Source organism: Sorex araneus, chromosome X (assembly GCF_027595985.1).
Source record: "Sorex araneus isolate mSorAra2 chromosome X, mSorAra2.pri, whole genome shotgun sequence".
NCBI classification, from domain to species: Eukaryota; Metazoa; Chordata; class Mammalia; order Eulipotyphla; family Soricidae; genus Sorex; species Sorex araneus.
In genome coordinates, this window is record NC_073313.1 from 279,800,065 (window position 1) to 279,821,216 (window position 21,152).

At 43.1% G+C, this 21,152-nt stretch overlaps 1 protein-coding gene across 1 annotated transcript in view; it reads right to left on the reverse strand.

The window, feature by feature from the left end:
• LHCGR (luteinizing hormone/choriogonadotropin receptor) overlaps positions 1-21,152 on the reverse strand; it is a 60,607-nt gene that overhangs the window by 24,929 nt on the left and 14,526 nt on the right. The window contains 5 exon segments of the mRNA XM_004618600.2: positions 4,731-4,808; positions 4,896-4,970; positions 9,203-9,277; positions 13,182-13,256; positions 15,183-15,254. Coding sequence (XP_004618657.2) covers positions 4,731-4,808; positions 4,896-4,970; positions 9,203-9,277; positions 13,182-13,256; positions 15,183-15,254 — 375 coding nt within the window.

Here is a 21,152-nt window from a genome sequence, read left to right on the forward strand (position 1 = left end):
GTAAGAAATGCTATTCTCAGGAGCCGTGGGGATCAGTTCCCCAAATTTTTCTCTGCTGGCACGGCCCCAGTTTTGAATATTCACCAAGGACTCCCCATTTCTGTGCAGCTTACAGCCTCTGTGGCAAAAGATGAGTTATGGGCACGCTTGTTGGTTTTCAGCAACACTAAGTTTTTGTGTCTTCCATCTCAGCCAAACTCGTGTTAACTTTTATGACTTTACCTTATGTAATAATCAAGAGGTGAAAGTCCAAAGAATGACAGCAGCAATGGATTATAATATGTTGGCAGCATAGTCAATGTAAACAAATGGTAGATTTAAAATTACCATCTTATAATTGTCTATAAAATTAATGGAATAGTCAATGTATGTCGAGACAATTGGATGAACTGCTGTTGGCTAACAGGAGTAATGACAAGGGGAATGACAAAGGGAAGGTTCAGTGTAATGGATATGATGTCAATGAGTTCTTAGTACTGAGGTATTAGTGTTCCCTTTGAATCGACAGAGACGAAAGGCTCATCAGGGTGATGGGCTGGTCAGACACAGTCAGTATTAGAACCTAGAGCTCCATTTCTACTTTCTCTGTAGGCTCTTTGAGAATTAATCACCATGATCTTTCCTTTCCTTTGTGGAGTTTATGCATGACTCAAGGTTGTCTCCTTTTTGAGATTGGTAGTTGGTACAGATAAATCCTGCTCACTCGGGGGCAGCGTGCGGGTGGCCTCTTGAGGAGATTAATGAAAAGTCAAAGTGGCTATAAAGGGATATAAGAGTATAATGCATAGTTTTAGCATTAGCCCCACTGAGTTTTTCCAGCATCAAGTGAAGTGTTTTGTTTTCATTAAATGAGTTCACAGTTGGTAAAGATTTGAGTAGGGGGATGGGCAGGAAAGTTTCCATGAAAAGCAAGACCTCAAATACTACTAGTGAAAGGAGAAGGCTTGCTTTCATTATTTTCTAATTAGGGAGCTGAACTTTAGAGCTGAGGAAATAAGACTTTTCTCTTTAAGGGCAATACCCTTTTCTCCAGAGGGGTACTCCACATGATCCTTCTCTTACAGAAGGGCCCATTCAGCTGCAAACAAGTGCCAAGCAAATGACTAATCATTCCCCTTCCAGATGAAGGGCCAAGAGTCAGGAGGGGAACAGAAACACAATGCCCCCACAGACTCCTGGTGGAAACGGATCTACAGTGCTCATTAACTTCAGAGGTGGGGCAATTAAGCTTTGCTGCTATGCACTATTCTTCTTCAAATCATAACCAACATAAGTTAATGGCCCCATAATAAAAATGCCATAAAGTGCTGAAATGTGATGTGTGGAAAGGAATGTTTGGTTGCTCATTGAGTTCAGCAGGGTGGTCCAATTTTGCAGCCCAGAAAACCCTATGGGCTATGGCACCTTTCATTTTCTTGTTGACCAACTTTCTCCGTGTTTTCTGGCCTCTCATTCCTGTTCCATGTCACTACATAACTACAACTATCACTTCCTGGTTATTTGGAGTTAGGTAAAAAAATCAAAAGGGAAATATGGTGAAGAGGCGGGTGTTGGGACATTTATATGTCTGAAACCCAATCGTGAACAACTCTGTTACTTTGTATCTCACTGTGATTCAATTAAAAAATAACTTCAAATTTTAAAAAAATCAAAAGGGATTCTTGTGATCTCTAAAGCAAAGGTGTTCGAAAGAGTTTCCTTCTTCAGAGGTACTTCTAAGCCTTCCTCCCATTCCTTATTCTGGCATTCAGGATCTTCTCCAGCCCAACGCCCTTGAGCAGGATGTTTGTTCCCAGTTAGTAAGCCGCATCCTACTTCCCTCCTGCCCATTGCCATGCTTTTGCTCGTGGTGTTCCCTTACTTGTTCCCCATTTCTTGGTTGGTACTAGCACAAAATAGTTAAGAACATGACTTTGCAGCCAGATTGCACCTGATACAAATCTTTACCTTGGGCAATTTGCTTAAACTCTTAGTGTTTCAGTTTCCTCATCTGAAGATAAATTTGGTTGTCCCTACCTGCTAGGTTGCTGTGAGTCTTAACAGTGCAGACATTTAAGAATAAGTGTAGGGGCTGAAGCAATAGTACAGCAAGAGGGTAGGGCATTTGCCTTGCTTGTGGCCAATCTGGGTTCGATCCCCAGCATCCCATATGGTCCTCCAAGCACCGCCAGGGGTAATTCCTGAGTGTAGAGTCAGGAGTAACCCCTGAGCATTGCTAGGTGTAACCCAAAAAACAAAGAAAAAAATGTGTATCAGGGGTCAGAGGGTATCATGCTTTGTGAAATAACTCAGAGAAAGACAAACATCAAATGGTCTCATTCACATGTAGATAGAGAGAAAAGAAACAGATTAAAGCAAAAATGAACTTTGGACTAAAAGAATAATTTGGATTTCCAGAAAGGAAGGAGGGAGGAAGGGAGGACAGACATGACTATGGGCGGAGGTATATTAAGGTCTAGAATTGAGAGCTTTCCATGACAGACTCAGTGTAGACTGCTCTCATGTTTACTTCCAAGGACCCACACTGGAGTCTTGTGTAATGTCATAAGGCAACAGTACTTCGATAAAGAAGCAAAAAACAGGAAAAAAATCTCATACAAAATTTAACAGTTTTTATCATGTTTGTCTATAAATGTCAGAATCTATGAAACCTAACTTTTTTTAGGTTTTTTTTTACCTTCTCCATGCTTTTTTTCTTACACACTCACAATAAATAACTAATGACTTGTAATATTCTTTATTTTATATTTTCCCTTCACTGAGATGACTCATTTATTTATTTATTTATTTATTTATTTATTTATTTATTTATTTATTTATTTTTGCTCTTTGGGTCATACAGGGCTTACTCCTGGCTCTGCACTCAGGAATTACTCCTGGCGGTGCTTGGGGAACCAGATAGGATACTGGGAATTAAACCCAGGTCAGCCACGTGCAAGGCAAATGCCCTACTCACTGTGCTATCACTCCAACCCTGAGATGATTCATTTCTTGAGGACATGTATCTTGTGTAGTCTTTTTATTTTTATATGGGGGCAGGGGGTTGGCCACACATGACAGTGCTCGGGAATTACTCCTGGCAGATTTGGAGGACTATATGGGATACCAGGGATTGAACCCAGGTCAGCCACTTGCAAGGCAAGTGCTTTACCCGCTGTATTATCTGCCTATATATACATTTTCATTCTCAATAGCCTTGGAAAGACTCCAAATTTGGAGGCATATAGTACCTCTTATACTCCAGGATTTACTCTGTGGTTACCATATTTTTCACAGAGGACACAGTGAATGAGAGTTCCACGTCCAGATGCAGTTGTGAGTCAGAAATATTTGACACACAGCCGGAACTGCCATCATGAAAAAAGGAAGTGGAGGAGTTGCAAGACTGTAGAAAAGTTTTCCTAGGATCTAGAGTTTTCTTCCTGGTGTTCAAGAGTTTTAAGTAAAGAATTTGAGTTATTTTGAGTCAGCTGAGGTTGCTGTGCTATGTTCTTTTGATTGTAACACACTGAGCTGGGGCTTCGTTGGCCAGAGCTTTGTAATCTGATGGTTAGATGTGTTGAATTAAACCTACACAAAGTGAAAGTTCGATATAAGCGCAGTATACCACTGATGCCAATTTTTAGCTGCTATTGATATAACAAAGAAGCCTCTGATTTCTCTGACCATTCCTTCCCCTGGTTTCACAGCTGCCTTCTCATTTCAGGGTCATCTCGTCCAACCACGCTTCCTCTTTCTTTCTGTAAGGCTGAACTCCTTTATTGCTTGTCAGGATCCTGCCATGGGCTCTAGCCAAAGCGAAAAGAGTGAGAAGGATATGGATGTGGGGAGCAGAATTGCATCTGGGTCGCTGGGATAGACACCAGACAAGGACTGGGGAGGCTGCTTCTGAATGGTGGGGCAGAGAGGGGGCGCCCTGTGTGAGGATGACAGGAAGGAAGCCAGGCAGGTGTATTCTGGAGAGAATAAATAATCTGAAGAAGTAATGTTCTAACTTCACTGTGCCTGTGCATCACTCAAGACCTTGCAAGAACTTAGCAGAATTATGAGGTGGTGGTTGGGGGTGGGCAGTATCTGCATTTCTAACCCGAATGATGTTGCTGCTGGTCTATGAGCCACATTCTGGGTGGCTCTTAGAACCAGGAAGGCATATGAAAGGCCGTGGGTCTGTGTGCTTGGTAACTTGATGACTACTGGTCAACTACATAGCATAGCATCATTCGGGATGTAGAGAATGGGTCATACCGACAGTGTTGCTCCAGAAACGATGTAACAGGTCGCAAAGGGAAGGTGAAAAGTTAAAGTGAAGGAGGGAAGACATTTCCCATGGATCATTTATTAGAGCATATCCTCCAAACTCTTCTCAGTGGAAACTCAAAATTTCTGTACCTTCTTTAACCAGGGCAGTCACTCCCCTCCAGGCTGTCTCTTCCCAACTTCAAAGCATTCCACTGATGAAGTGAACAATTTCATCAGTTGGAATTTTGGTCACTGTCAGTTCTCAGGACACATTTGATGAATTTTAAACGGAATGGCTTGGTTGGTTGTCATGTGAACATATGACCCAGATGCAATCCCACACAATTTCTCTTACCCTTAGCATTTTAGGTCAAGAAGAATGCCAGTGGCGAGAGAGGAGGATGGCAAAAGATAAGAAAGACTCACCTTAAGCTAGCAGTAAGAAAATACAGGCCATGAATGACAGAACACAAGCCTAAGAGTTTACTCACAGTGTTATAGATTCGTTATTCATCCCTTGAAAAGCATTTCTTGGTATGGTGGTTATGTGTAAGTTATCACAAATTTCCCTTGAGGATGAAATGAGAAATATTTACTTTCCAAAATTTAGCTGCAAATTAGACTCTGTTATGCTTAGCAATAAGCCTGGTACTTACAGAATGAAATTAAATTCAGAGGAGAAGATCTTCGTAACATCTGGGAGCTTTCGGATGCCTGTGTTACAGACGCTCCTTCGATTTGAGGCGGGGCGGGGATCGTGGGGAGAGTGAGCCAAAGTAGTTTTAGGCATAAAGATAAAAAGCAATAGAAAGACATGTTGGAAACTATTTTCACATTGAAATAAAAATTATTGTATTTGGCGTTATCAACAACATGTTCAACTAGTGGAGGCTATCAGATGTAATTAATTATTGTGGAAATATGACTTATAATAATGTTCATTTTATGCTTTAGGTGTAGCAATGTTCAGCACAACAATCAGCAACACATTGCCAGTCACTTCTACCATTCTTCCTAGGTCCATTCTCATGCTATCCTTTATCCCTTGGTAATCTCAACTCTGTTATTAGAATCTAAGGATTTGTTTTCATAGGTCACTGTGTATCCTCTTGCTCAGTTTCTTTATATAGCACCTATGAGTGAGATCATCTGGCATTTGGCTTTCTCCTTCTGACTTATTTTTCTTAACGTGACATCCTATAGTTCTGTGTTGTTGAAAAATACAAGATAACACCTTTTCTCACAGTTGAGTAATATATATATATATATGTATATATATCACAATTTCTTTATCCACTCATCTTTTGATGAGCATGTATCCTATCCAGATCTGAATGGGAGAAATATTTGCATACCATATACCTGACAAAGGTCTACTATTCAAGATATATAAAGTACCCACAAATAACCCACTAGAAACTGGGTAGAAGGGCTGAGCAGATATGTCTCTATCACTGATGATAGGGAAATGTAAATCAGAATAATGATGAGCTATCACCGCACACCAGGGAGAAAGGCCTCTATCAAAAAGATTGGAAACTGTAGTATTTTGAGGCTCCTGACACTATAGGAAGAATTGATCTAATGATGCTATTCATCAATTAATTAAGTTTTTGGGGACACACCTGGAAGCATTTAGGGCTTACTCCTGACTTTGAGATCAGGAACCAGTTCTGATGGTCTTTTTTTTTTTTTTTTTTAAATTATTTATTTTAAATTAAGGCTCTGTGAGATACACTGTTACAAGGCTGTTTGTAATTGGGTTTGAATCATACAATATTCCCATCCCTTCACCAGGACACATTTCCCATCAACTCCTGGTGTTCTGGATGGACTGTATGCAGTGTGGTAGGGGATCAAACTGGGGTTGGCTTGTGCAAGGCAAGTGCCCTGCCCCTGAATTCTCTTTCTGGCCTTCTAATTACTCTGATTTAGAGATCTAGGACCTAGGACCAAAGCTAGAACTTTTGGATCTTTTTCACTTATATTTCTGGCCTGTCTTTTTCTGTTGCATCAATAACATTTTCCCCAATGTACTGAATTTCATTTCTTTTTGGTAATTTGTTTGTTCCATGGACCTTGTTAGTTCTATATATTCCTCCACTTTGGAAACAAGTTTTAACTCAAAAACGTTAGGAATATTAACCTTCACATAAGAAATACATATCTGTCATTATTTTAAAAAATCCTCCTTTATTAAATTAGCATGCGGTTCAGGATTTTCTTTATATCTCATGGAAGTTTTTTTTTTTGGTTCACACTCAGCATTGCATAGGAATTATTCCTGGTGGTGCTCAGGGGACCATATGGGATGCTGGGAATCAAACCCGGGTCAGCTTCGTGCAAGGCAAACATCCTACCCGATGTGCTGTTGCTCCAGCCCCACATGGAAGTTTTTTATACATTCTTTACATTGAAAGCTATTTTTAATGTACTCGGGTAATGTTGGTTTCAAGGAGTGCAAATATTTATATATTTTAGAGAGACGATAGAACTACACTACACCCATGAACAAAGTGGCTTGATCTCTCCATTTCTGTTCTTCCTTCCCACTCCTGCCCTCCTGATCAGCTCTGTTATCAGAGTTTAAGGGTTATTGTCATTGGACATTGTCTATTTCTTTGCTTGCCTCCTTTGTACCCCACCCATTGGTGACATGATCTTTATTTGTTTTTCTGAAGTCTTCAAACATTCTTTTGTTGATTGGAGTTACTCTGGGCCTGCCTCTTTCCCTCCCACCTTACTTTTAGCCTTCAAAGAATAGAGGCATTACAGCAAAGGATGAATTCTAAAATATTTTGTTACACAAGAATGGAACTCTCCTAGAGGAGTCCAGGCATCTGAATTTCCCCAAGTGCATTTAAATTTACCAATTATGGACTCCAGACAACTGAAGGAACTGCCCAGCACCCTGGTGCTTGTGAAAAGAAGCCAGGCTTGCTTGCCTTCTTTCTGGGGGACTGGGAGAGAGTGGCCCCACAGTGCTCAGAGGCTACTCCTAGCTTTGTGCTTAGGAAGTGAGTCCTGGTGGTGCTCAGGGGACCATAGTTAGTGTCTGGGATGGAATCAGCAGGATGTATTGTCCTGCTATGTGCCAGGCAAGCACTGTGACCCTTGTCCTATCGGCCCCTGCACTGTCCAGCACAGGGTGTGGTGTTGGTTCTCACTGGTGTCTTTGCTCCCTGTTTCTCCACTTCACACAGACTCCTTGTCCTGCCTGGCTGCTGATCTTAGTGTGGGCTTAGATTGCATTACGAGAAATAATACTTCTTTTGGTGAATGTGCTATTTAATAAAATAATGATTCTTAAACAACATGGTCAAATTCGGTTCATACCTGATTTAGGAATCACCCAGAATTGGAGCTGTCAAAGAAACTGAACTAATACAACAGTAACTTGTCTAGGTGGTCATGAAACAAGACTGAACAGATGATATGAAATACCAAAGAGATCTCTCCCCCCTTTCTTTTTTCTTTTCTTTTCTTTTCTTTTCTTTTCTTTTCTTTTCTTTTCTTTTCTTTTCTTTTCTTTTCTCTTTTCTTTCCTTTTCTTTTCTTATCTTTCTTTACTTCTCTCCTTCCTTCCTTCCTTCTTTCTTTTCTTTCTTTCTTTCTTTCTTTCTTTCTTTCTTTCTTTCTTTCTTTCTTTCTTTCTTTCTTTCTTTCTTTCTTTCTTTCTTTCTTTCATGAACTTTTCATCTTCTAGGGACTTTGTGAAATGAAATTTAATTGATCAAAAAGAAGAGAGAACATGTTAGATTCTCTTTTTCTCTGTTAATAAGGGATTCCTTGATACATAAGAAGTTCTGCAGTAAAAGTTCTATAGATTGGTTTAAAAATCAGGGATTTTGGTATCATTAGCAAGTCAACGAGTCTGATTGGATGTAGTCACGATCAGGATCACGAAATCCTGTTGATTGTCCAGTGGCTTGAACGGTCTCAGTAACCTCTACTTTCGTCCTATCCCTGAGATCTTACAAGCCTCTCTCTTCTTGGCTATCCCAACGATGCCATATTGGAGGCTCCTTCAGGGTCAGGGGAATGAGATTCAGCTGGTTACTGGCTTTGGCATATAGATACACCATGGGAAGCTTGAGAGGCTGTCCCATGTGGGCAGGAAGCTCTCAGTAGCTTGCTAGTTTCTCCCAGAGGGAAAAGTAGATTATAAGATATCGCTTCTGGGAGCTTGCTTTTAAGTCTCTGGATGTTGGCCATTGATGGGATTACACACACCTGGGTTCCTCTGCCGGTACCTTCATGCGTGAGATATAGAGGTTCTTATAATTCTAACTAGTGAACTTAAAAAGATTTAAAGGGAAATAGAAAATAATGATTTACTTTATATGGCAGATTACCTACCTCAAGGCATCACTTAAAATTTTTCTTTTACCTACTGAATGTAAAATTAGATAAATATCAGTAATTATCAGTCAGAAATGAGGGTCAGATGTGAATTTTCTTTCCTATATTCACATCACCTTACCATCTTACCTTAGAGATTCTATGTCACCACCTCACCTTAGAGATGCTGATTTATCCACTTGAAGTGTCATCACTTCCCATTCACACCAATAGCTTTGAAAAATCACTACAAAGAGTGATATTCTTCTTTGGTTTTGGGGACAGCCAGTGTTGGGATGAATTTTCTTTGGGGGTGGGGAGTAGCTGAGCTGAAGGACCATGTGTGGTGTTAGGGATTGAACCCGGGTCAGCTATGTGCCAGGCAAACACCTTAACATCTGTACTATCTTTCTGACCCCATGGAGCTGCTTATAAGACATTTGAAAGCATGAAGTGTTGTGGCTAACAACTAATGCTGATTCCAGTTGAAGTAGACATCTGGCAATGGGCGTGCATATAATTCAAGGTGTGTGGATAAAACTTTCCCCCCAGCCTTTTAATTATTTTTCCCTTGCTGCCCACCTTCCCTTTCCTAATTGCTTAAAAAAGTAAAATTTCTCACAGGTATTTTAACCGGGGGAGATTTGTAAATGCTCCAGGCTCAATGTACACCAGGTTTTTGGTGTTCTGGATCAGTCTGCAAAGAGAAAGAAATGAATAGGTAACAATTTAAGGTAGTGGATTGTTTGGAATGCACCAGATCATGGTCACCAGAGGAGGATGGTGAAAATGGTACCAGCTCCTGCGGAGGGAGTGGAAAGATCACCCCCGAAGTAAGCTCCATCGTCCAAACTTCCCTACCTACATCCCTCGGGAAGCCATAACATCCAGTGCTCTTGCCAAGCAGGTCTTGCCCCATGGTAGAGTTGGTACATTTGGGGTGGCATCAACTCTATCCCCAGGGGAGATGTGTAAACCAGCTACTCAAGCCCTTCTTCATAGCAGACCAGCCATTTCACAGAAAATTTACTGTGTGAAAATGTCCAGTTTTCTTAATTTTTGGGGGTGTTTTGTTTTGGGGCCATACCCAACTCTGGTTAAATTTTACTTATGACTCCATGCTCAGGGATCACTCCTTTCAGGTTTGGGGACCCTATGGGATGCTGGGGATTAAACCTGGATGAGCTACGTGTAAGGCGAATACCTCCCTTGCTGTACTGTCTCTCCAGCCTGTCTCCTAAGTTTCTTGGGTCAGTGGTTCCTTTCAAAAATTGGGATAATAATAGAAACTCTCCTAGCTCACAGGTAGGTAATGAATAATAGGAATAGGCAGAGGAAATATCATTGATGTTATTGCCCTTATATTAGTTCCCCCAATAATTCTAACCTTTCGATGAGTAGCTGCAGTTATTGGGTTCTATCTACTTTGGATTCAAATATTCTTGTTTTTGTTTTTCTTTTTTTTTTGCTTTTTTTTTTGGGGGGGGGTCACACCTGGTGATGCACAGGGGTTACTCCTGGCTCTGCACTCAGAAATTACTCCTGGTGGTGCTCGGGGGACCATATGGGATGCTGGGAATCAAACCCTGGTTGGCCGTGTGCAAGCAAATGCCCTACCTGCTGTGCTATCACTCCAGCCCCAATTATTCTTGGTCTCTGGGAAATATTTAGGGTGTTGGTTATATGGACGGACTCTGGAGTGGGTTTGGCTTTATCTACTGTATGACTTCAGATACATCCCCCAAGCTTGGTTTTCTCATAGGGCCATTTTGAGAAGGAAATATGTGTATCTGGTTCACAGTAAGGTCTCAACCAGTACTAATGGTTATTATTGTTAATTTTGTGTCTTTGTGTCACACTGATTGGTGCTCAGAGGGGTTCCTGGCTCTGTGCTCAGAAGTGAACCCTGGCAGTGCTGGGGAGACCATGAATGGTACCATGGATAGAACCAGGGTTGGCCTTTGTCCAAGGTAAGCACCTTACTTCCTATTCTGTCTCTCCTGCCCACTGCTTATTGTGATAGTTCATGAAGAAAGTCCAATGGCTGGTTTCTAGTCATACAGTAGCAGAACTTGCAGTGAACCCAGTTCTTAAGACACTAGGCTTACTGCTGGGGTCCATGTGCTTTTTGTTTTAAAATAGGGGTAGTGCTGGGGGTAGGGGTGGGGTCAGGACTACCTCAGGGGAGTCTTGGCTTGGTGAGGGGCTCTGGCGGCTGGGCATGTGGCCCTGCAGGTCAGTAGTGTGCTGCTTTGACTCAGTGGTCCTTGTGAGCCACCAGGGCTTGCCTGGTGGTGTGGAGGAGAGGGGCCATGAGGAGCTGAGGATGGAATTCAGGGCCTCATACATGTTAGAAATGTTAGACAACATGAGGTGTCTCTCCAATGCTTATTTCTAACTTTTAAATTATTATTATTTTTCATTCATGTGGGGCCACACCCAATGGTACTCAGTTCTCACTCTTGGCTCTGCACTGAGGGATCACTCCTGGTGGGCCGCTAGAAACCTTATGTATTGCCAGGGATTGAACCCAGGTTAACCACATGCAAGGCAAGTGTCCTACCTGCTGTACTACCGCTCTGGCCCCCTATGAATAACAAGATCCTATTTTTACTCTTTGGTTTTTGGGTCCACACCCCAGATTGCTCAGGGCTTGTTCCTGGCTCTGCACTCAGGCTTACTCTTGGTGAATATTTCCAACTTTTATGTTTTTGTGATATAAGTGGCTTTTTTTGGTAATTAATTTTACAATTGATCAATTGTATCCCACAGGGCATTAGATGGGTGCTAGGGAAGGGACTCTTATCTCTTACTGATCTTTAGGGGGTTGTTGACCTTGGATCACTCATTAAACTCCATCAATTCAATGGGTGTTTCAAAATCCATCAAGTACTTCCATGGACCTGACCCCGTCCTGGGAGGTAGGGATACAGATGTGAACAAAGCAGTGAGCCACTGTAGCACTAATGCTTTCAACTCAGGCCATCTTTTTGGGGGTGGGGAAATCCATAAACTTTCTCTTAGGGCACTTTGTTTTTTATTCTGTTGATGAATGGTGCTTCGCATTTGGCAGATTTATTTATCTGTAACTTCTCTGGTGGATTCTCCACCTAAGTTATGTCAGCCTCACCTGGGAAGTCTGTTAAAACTGCAGATTTCCAGTCGGAAAAGACTGGCCTCTATAATTGTAATAAATTTTCCACAATTCTGCTTCATAACCAAGCCCACTTTCCATACTTAAATGTCTGTATTTTGGATGTCTTATAATATTTGGTGGAGGTAGTCTTCTTCTGGGATGTAGCTCTTCTGATTTGTCATTTACTTCCTTTGGATTCCGATATCACTTGGTCCTGGACTGCACAAACTATTGATACTGACCAACGACTGATTCTCAGTAGGTCATATTGCTAACTGGATCATTCCTAGCCTTCTGGTGTGGACAATGAGCACGCTTTGACCAAAGATGAGCTAGTGTAGCCTTGCAGCCCTGCCTCTGTTGTAGGCTCTGTTGAACTGATCTGTCTCAGCATCCAAGCCTTCTCCTGAGCAAGAGACAATTAATTATCTGCTTTGCAAGGTGACTGTGATGGTTAAATGACAACAAATGAATGCCCAAGTTTCTCCCCAAATGGTTTGCTGCTAATATTCACCCCTATCTTACCGAATTTTGAAACTACTATGCAGATAAGTTTGAGCGCTTTTGTAGAAACTCAGTTTGGATCAAATAATGCAGGATAAAAAGCTTGACTTAGGAGTCATAAGACCTGACTTCTCATTCCTTTTTTGTTTTGATTGGATAGTAGTGGTGGGGGGAGTTCTTGGGGGTAACACCCAACTGGGCGTAGGGCTTACTCTTGGCTCTATGCTCAGGGGTCACTTCTAGTGGATCTCAAGGGACCAGCGGGGTGCCGGGGATTGAACCTGGGTCTGCTTCAGCTGTGTGCAAGGCAATTGCCCTCCCCACTGTACTATGTCTCCAGCCCACTCAGGCACAAATTTTGTATAAAACATCAGGCAAGACAGTTAGCCTCTGCAACAAGCAGATCCATCAATGGAAAATGTAATCAAGTTAGTCTTTTCAGTTTTGTCAATTAGGGAAAAGTAATAACTTGGACATCTAAGAATCAATTCTAAAACATTATAGCAAACCCAACATACAGATATCCCACACAAGGGTTTTACAGGGTAGGTAGCCAAGAACCATTGACTCAATAAACGAATGTGCCCCAAACAGTTCCCAGTAAACCAATTCATGATCTCTAAGCTCCTTTCCAAATTCCCTCACTATTCCAAGTACTCCAGACCCTCCCTCACAGAAAAAATGAGCTACTTGGCAAGACCCCACAATGTCAATTTTAATTTCCAACTTTGTGTTGTGATGTTTCAGAGTTTATACAGCTCCCAGGGAGAAGCAGTTGTCACCATGGCAACCTTCAGGCCACTGCAGTGAGAGAAATTAGTGCCTGCCCAGACCTGGTAATTGCTGTAGTGTTTTCCTCTTGGATTCCTCGCAGCGGACGCTTGAATACAAATACCGAGTGGGCTTCGGCCAGCGAGGGTAACCGTGTACGGCAATAAACTATCTGTTAGCTGATGCTTACATTTCAGACAAATTGAGGAGACTGTCAAAGGCATTAGCTTCTATCTTTTCCAGGGAATCACTCTGAGAGATTTCACTAGGGAAGAGAGAGAGAGAGAGAAAGAGGAGAGAGAGAGAGAAGCATGAAAGAAACAACCATGTCTGCATGATAATAACCGTATGTGGATACCCAACAATGACGGCTCAGTTTCCCCTTAAAAAAGAACAGAGGCTCCTTAAGTAGTGCTCAATAAAGTGCCGAGGTCTCCCTCTAGGAGCACTGATGAGCATCTCCAACCCGGTGCAGGAGATGCAAGTTTCAGTAACCCCTATTTCCATGAGTGGTTGTATTACTGTTTTTCGAGGACTCATAGGTTGTTTGAAGTTAATAGGACCTTTGAACAAATCTCCTCAGAGTCCCCTTCTGTACAGCTTTAGAAACTGAGGCCCAGAGAAGAGAGACAAGTCATATCTCTAGGAAGGCTCAGCACAGGCTCAAGATGCGTGGGTGCCAACTCTATTCTGCAATCGAGGAGGAAGTCCCGACTTCCTGGCTGAGCCATTTATCTCCAAATCCTTTCCAAAGGCAGTTCCACAGTGGTCAACTCCACATATTTTTCTTGGCTTGTAACTGTCCATTTCTTGGACCATTTTTCCCATGGTCTGTGAACAAATTGAGGACAAGGAATATGTCCTACTCACTTCTGAATCTTTACTGGCTTGATACTGGCTGGCATATATGCTATGACTGAATGACGCGGTCCATGAATGAACTGAGTTTTTAAAGGAAGACACAAAAACACAGGAAGCAGCCTTGCCATCTGCCTCCCCCAGGCCTGATGGTCATGTCAACTTTACCCTGAAATCTTGACATAGGCTGCCATTTTTGCCAGTTTGAAAAGATTCTTGAGGTCACAAATTGCACATTTGCCTGTTCTAAGGTTAACATTCACACCCAGTGGAGGCTTCAAACTTGATGAGACAGGCAGAACCTAATGCAGCCTGTCTTTGATGAAAAGTACAGTATAGGACTGTTCCAGGCCAGATTCATCTTATTTCTACCTAATGGTTTGTTTATTTCACTGTGGTTGCTTCTCTTAGTAGGAGGTCTTAGAGCATTAACAGTTACCAAAATGCAGCATTTAAACTCAAGAGCAGGAGTGAGAGTTAGACTCGAACAAATGGACATTTCTGCAATCTGCAAGGTATCTCCTATACTATACACTCATTCTCCAGGAACTACTTTTTGTAGACTCATTGCTTGCTCATACTGTGAAAGGCATCCCAGAGGTCCAAGGAGCTGGGATTGAGAGGTTAGCATCATTTGAGATGCAAATTTGCTTCCAAAGCCTAAAATCAGAGATACTCTTGGGAATTCAATCCTTTGAGGCCCTTTGCCCCAGACTAACATCAAGGAAGATCCCAGAATACTGAATTCCTGAGAGATTTTCTCTTCATATCCAGGGCCTCTTATTCTACAAGACCTAGGGTCAAAGGATTGAAGTTATGGGTCCCACAAATGTGAGAACACCTTGCTTTATCAGAATGCTTCACACTTCTGATTAATGCCTCTTATCAATACTGTTATATATACTGTGTTTTTGTTGTACATTGATTATATTTTAGATATAAAGATTTTCATTTGAGATGCAATAAACTTTCAACACATTTTCCTCTACATGTGGGTGTTATCTAAAAATGTGGCATGAGGGAATAGCTGCTCTCACAGGAGAATTTTTATGATTGGAATCTACTTTTCTACTTGAGAAGTTTATCATCACTTATCAAAACGCATTCAGCTCATTGAAGCAAGGTTAATTATCTGGGTTTTAATGACTCTTGAAAATCATACCTTTTTTTCAAAGGTCCCTAGATATTATTGTATTATAAAGATAAAAATACTAGATTTCCTAATCACAATTTTTCTCCTAGAAAAAAATTTTCTTTTTTCAATTATATTTTATTTTTAAGAACGTATTATCCCAATTATGAATGCCTTTTTTATTCGCAGTATCTTACTTACATTATTACGACCTCATTAAGTCCTCTGAAAGCTTGAGATGGAATTACTTTGATGGGGAGATAGGTGAGTAATCTGGGGGAACAAAAGGAAAATGAAGACTTTAAAATTTAAGATTAGAGGGGCTGGGGAGATGTTTAACAGGCTGAATGTGCACTTTGCCTATAGAGGGCTAGGGCTCCATCCCTGGCTTAGTCACTCCCAACTCCCCAAGGGCTGTTGGCAGTGACTCCAGAGCACAGAGCCAGGTGGAGCCCCTGAGCACTTCTTTGGCTCCCAAAGAAATAAAATAAGAACATTTAAGATTCGGTGCCTTTCAGCTGAGATAGAGAAGGGAACCTACTAGAGAATGTTGGGAGGACCCATCAGGTTAAAAGCTGCATGCCAAAAGTAGACTATAGACCGAACATGATGGCTACTCAATACCTCTATTGCAAATTACAACACCCAAAAGGAGAGAGAACAAAATGGAATGCCCTGCCGCAGAGGCAGGGTGGGGTTTGGGGGTTGGGGTGGGGGTGGTGGGAGGGATACTGGGAACATTGGTGGAGGAGAATGGGTACTGGTGGAAAGATGTAAATGAAATGCGAACATGAAAGTTCATAAGTTTGTAACTATCTCACAGTGATTCACTAATTAAATTTTTTTTTAAAAAGATTGGGTGCCTTTGCCGTTTAAGTTTATGAATAAAGAGTACATGTGCATGTGTGTGTGCATGTGTGTGTATGTGTGTGTGCATGCATGTGTGTGTGTCTGAGTGTGTATAAGAGAGGGGCATACAGAGAGAGACTACAAAGATTTTAGTAACTGGATTTCAACTCGTATTTGTAAAGAGATATGTTATCGACTCATTGATGGTCCCTATCAAAGAGTGTGTAATTTTGTGGCTAATAGCCTCAACGTGGGGAACAGACACACCCAGGTTCGAATCCCCACTCTCCCGGTACCTGGCTCTCAGGCTCTGCTCATGCTATTTAAGTTCCCTGTTTCAATTTCTACATCTCTAACATCCGAATCGTCTGTCCTATTTCACAGGATTGTGACAGGATTGTAATAGGATTTGTCAAGATAATCCCTGTAAAGGACAAAGCTAAGTAGGTAATACACAGTTCTAGAATAGTAGCTCTGATACACCTGACTGGGGGGATGAAAAAGAAGCTACATTCGGTGCCAGTGATGTAATAAAGGGGTCAGGGGCACATGCTTTGCATGCAGGGACCTGGTATTTGATCCTCAGCAGAGCCTTACCCCTCCTCCACACCCTTCCCAAGGTCCCTGCAGCACAACAGTGTACAGCCCTTAGGGTCTCTAGTATCACTGACCTTGAGCAGCATCACAGGCCACATCCAAGCACTGAGCTATCCTGCTGGCTTGGTTGTGTGTCACCGGGAGTGGCCCCGAGCCCTCTGAGCAGTGCTTGGAACCCCTCTGCTCCAAAGAAATTGTTTTGGGTAAAGTGGAGAAATGATGGTGAAAACAGAATTGGAAGCAACGTGTTTAGGAGAAGGGAAGCTTCCCCTGTCTTGCTCTATACTCTCTTCCCAGGCAGCCCATTTCAATCTTATTTGCTCTTTTTATTAAATCACATGAACATCTCATGCTAGTTTGGGGAAACATCTTTAAAGCATTTTCCTTAGGAATAATCTAGTCCTCCTCCTTCTCCTCCTCTTCCTCCTTCTCCTCTACCTCCTCTTCCTCCTCCTCCTCCTCCTCTACTTCCTCCTCCTCCTCCTCCTCCTCCTTTTCTTCTTCTTCCTCCTCCTCCCCCTCCTATCTCTTCCTCCTCCTCTACCTCCTTCCTCCTACTTCTCCTCCTGCTTTTCCCCACCCATCCCAAATCCCCAGTGGTGCTGAATGCACACTGGCTCTGCACTCAGGATCACTTATGGCGGGCTTGTGTAAGGCACATGTCCTTCCCACCATAATATCACTCTGGCCCCCTCTGAGTGTTCTTGAATGTAAGGTCATACATTTACGTAAGAATTGAGAAGAGTGATTACTCAGCAATTGCACAACCAGAGAGGTTGGTGTTGGAGGGCCAAGGGAAGCTGGGGTTGAGATGGCTCAGGAGAAAGCATCTGGAAGGCAGTGAGGATTGTTCAATCAACACTGGTGCACATTTTTCTTTAAATTTTTGTTTTTGGGACACACTGAGTGTTGCCAGAATTTATTCTTCTGATGGGACTTGGGGACTATATGGGGGTACCAGGGATTGAACCCAGGTGGACCACGTGCAAGGCAAGCACCCTACTCATTGTACCATCTCTCCAGCTTGTATTCAACCAACATTGATCAAGTTTCTACAGTGGTACAAGATTTGAATCCAAGGACAGGTAAAGAGGAGGCAGGTAGATAGGATCATTCAGGGGAAAGTCTACTTCACGAATATGAGAACAGGGTATATGTTTGAAGAAAGAAAGGATGTTTGCAATCTTACCCTTTCTCCTTCAACCCAGCTTACCAAGGGTTCCTTTTAGAGGCTAAGGCCACAAAACTTTGTTAGCAAATGATTTCAGTTAACAGTCTCTTAGAGATGATCAAACCAAAAAGCGTCTGGTGCTAGACCTGCAGACAGCCCTACCTAATAAAAAACATTCTATGCCCAAGTGTATTTAACAAACAGTGAAGAAGAGCAGGAAGTGTGGGGGGTGAGGGAGAGGAGAAATCCTCTTATAGTGGCATGTTTGCTTCCTATATTTCTTCTGGAATCATGACCACTTGGTTTACTGATTAAAAACACAGTTTTATTGCTCTCTGCACTGCCAAGTCAATAAATTTCCAGAAGGGAAGGCTGCATTCTACTGTACCCCATGTAACATCAATAAAACTGACAGCCAAATTCTGACTTCAGAATCTTTATTGCTGGGGATAATGCAGTGCAGAACATATTTTGGAGAGTGTTTACATAAAAGCTTCAACGGAACCATTTAGAGATGTTTATTCATGCAAATGGACCCCAGCAGCCTAAGCGTCTCAGCAAGCAGCTTCCTCCTCCACCAGGGCACCTAGTGTGGCTCCCAGGAGAGCAGTTTGGCTCTGACTGGACCAAGAAGGCTGCCTGCGCTTGTGATGGATGTCGGGAAGAGGAATGAGGAGCGAAAGTCCCACAGAAGCCACAGAAGTGAGGGAAGGTGTTGCTCCCGCACTGTCTCCAGGGGCTGTGGATTAGCCCCTGTGCAAGATGAACTTTTGCCAATGTGATGTCCAAGATGCAAAGCATGAGAGGCAGCTGCGGGGAAGATGAGAATAGGCATGAAAATAGATGTGACTGGGGTTAGACAGTCACAGGGCCGTGGGGTGGCAGGACAGAGGGGCACGGTGCTCCTGCCAGCAGGTGTGGCCCCCTGAAGCTGCGGGGCTCTGTGGCCTCCTGCAGCTTCACGTTCCCATTCAGAAATGTCATGCCTGCATTTCAGAGGCCTTCCACTGGCAGGTTTCCCAAACACCCGAGGATCCGCATCCCCAGTTTAAATGTGTATGCTTGCATGGTTTGCATTTGCTCATGCCTTTTATTAATTTGTTTGGAGGGGCCTTCCCAGTAGTTCTCAGGAGGCCCAGGGGCCCCTCTGTTGATTCTGGGCCAAATGAGTCATTGGATCGTGGAAGGATTCGAGGATTCCATGCTGCTTGGGTGGTGTCTGGGCACTTTGGTCACCCCAGCATTCTGGGGGTCCCTGGGTCACACTCAGAGGGGCTTAGGGAGCTTCCAGAACCCAGACATGCTGAGGGGACCTTGTGCTTCTGGAAATCAGCCCCAGGTCTGGCATGTGGCACTGTATAGCTCCTTGCACACCCTTTGCATGGTGCTTCCTTTTCTGGGGTGAGTCTGTGCATCTGTGATTCTGCTCACCAAGCCTGGACATTCTAACCACTGTCTGAAGAGAACTCAGAATCCTTTTATTTGTACATCCTGGAGAAATCCCCACACTAGGGTCTGGGGAGACAGTACAGTAGGTAGGGAGCTTACCTTGCACATGGTCAACCCGGGTTTGATCCCTAGCATCCCATACAGTCCTCTGAGCACTGCCCGGAGTGATACCTGAGTGCAGAATACTCAGTAGTATCCCCTGAGTATCACCAAATATGGTCCAACATCCCCCCAACCTCCCAAATTCTCACACTGATACTTTAGTGTGTGAGTGTTGGGGAGGGGGGTTTGGATATGCCCAGCAGTTTCAGGGGGGATTCCTGACCCTCAACTCAGGAGTCACCCATGGCAGTGCTGTGGGAAGCATTAATAGTGCCAGGGATTGAACTCAAGTCACCACATGTAAAGCCAAAGGCTTTTTAAAAAAATAAAAAAAATTTAAATGAATCACCGTGAGGTATAGTTACAGACTTACAAACTTACGTGCTTATGTTTCAGTCATAAAATGATCAAGTACCCATCCCTCCACCAGAGCCCATTCTCCACCACCAATGTTCCCAGTATCCCTCCCACCACCCCCACCCCATCCCTGCACCCCACCCCACCTCTGTGGCAGGACATTCCCTTTTGCTCTCTCTCCTTTTGGGTGTTGTGGTTTGCAGTAGAGGTATAGAATGGCAATCATGTTAGGTCTATAGTTTACTTTCAGCTCACATCTCCCATCCCAAGTGGACCCTCCAAGCATCCTTTACTTGGTGGTCCCTTCTCTATCTGAGCTGCCTTTTCCCCCAGCACATGAAGCTGGCCTCCAAGCCGCAAAGCCAATGCCTTTAACCCCGCTCCAATCTCTTTGCCTTCACAACAAATGTTAAGAGAATTGACATAAGTGTTCTCTTCACGGCACAGTGATAGGGAGGGTATTGGAGAAACTGCATGTCCACTGCTGAATGCATTGAGCGGGTAGTGGGTAGAGGCTGCACATGGGCTGCTTGGAATTCCAGGGCTGACAGAAACAATGTAGGGAATGAGAGGAAGATAGGAGATGTGAAGTAGAATGCATGTGTACTCAGTGGAAGAGGTTTGGAAGGAAAACATACCAACACGCATTAGGACAGCTGCCTAGAGCGAGTCAAAAGTAAGTGGGAGAAAGAAAATAAAGAACTGCACACAGGGAGGGGAATTCTGTTTGGCAAGTGGACCAGTTGGGTCATGTCCCTTCAATGACTTAACCCGGTGTGCCCAGGAGACAAGGGGAAAATAAGGTTTGGTTTTGATGTGTTGTATTTGTTCCACCCACTCATTGCCCTGACTTCTTTTTAAACTGGGTGTGTATGGGTTCCAAGGATTTAGTGGGAAGTCTTGTGGAAAAGTCCAGCCAGTGTCAGCTGATACACAGAAGAAGCCAAGAAGAATCATAGGAAAAAGGGCAACAACGAAGGTCAGTTCAGTCATCCAGGGCTATACAGGGAATGAAACTATGCATTAAAGAAGAACTGAAGGGAGTCAGAGCCTTTTCTGTCTCTGAGGCTGAGGGTGGACTCAAAGCAATCATCTCAAGTGGGGAATAAGAATCAGGATTTGGGGCAAGTGTGAAGCAGGGTTTGCAGGGTGTGGGAGGTGATGGGAAGAACAGGACTGTAGATAGGGCTGCTTACTTCATTATCACAGGCTTTTCTATAGTTTGGAACTGATCTTTCAGTGAAACAATGATACCGCATAGGTGACACCTACAATTAGCGCCTGATTCCCACCTTACCCAACTGTTTTCTTTTTTTTTTTCTTTTGCCACAGATATTGTCGCTAATACTTAGATCGGTCACTATGGCTGCCTTGGTTTCATCAGTTCTGAACCTCTATCTACCAATGATTTCTTCCCTCAAGTCCACCAGTATCTTTAGTTAGGGGGCCCTCCCAGATGAACTTACAGGTTTCAGGATATTATATCAAGAAAAAGCAAGCCACCAGTGTGTGTGTATGTGTGTGTGTGTGTGTGTGTGTGTGTGTGTGTGTGTGTGTGTATGTGTGTGTGTGTGTTGGGGAGGGTGGGTAGGTGAGTGATGAGGGTGGGAGCAAGTGTGACTCAAGGCATTGTGTATACTCCTGCC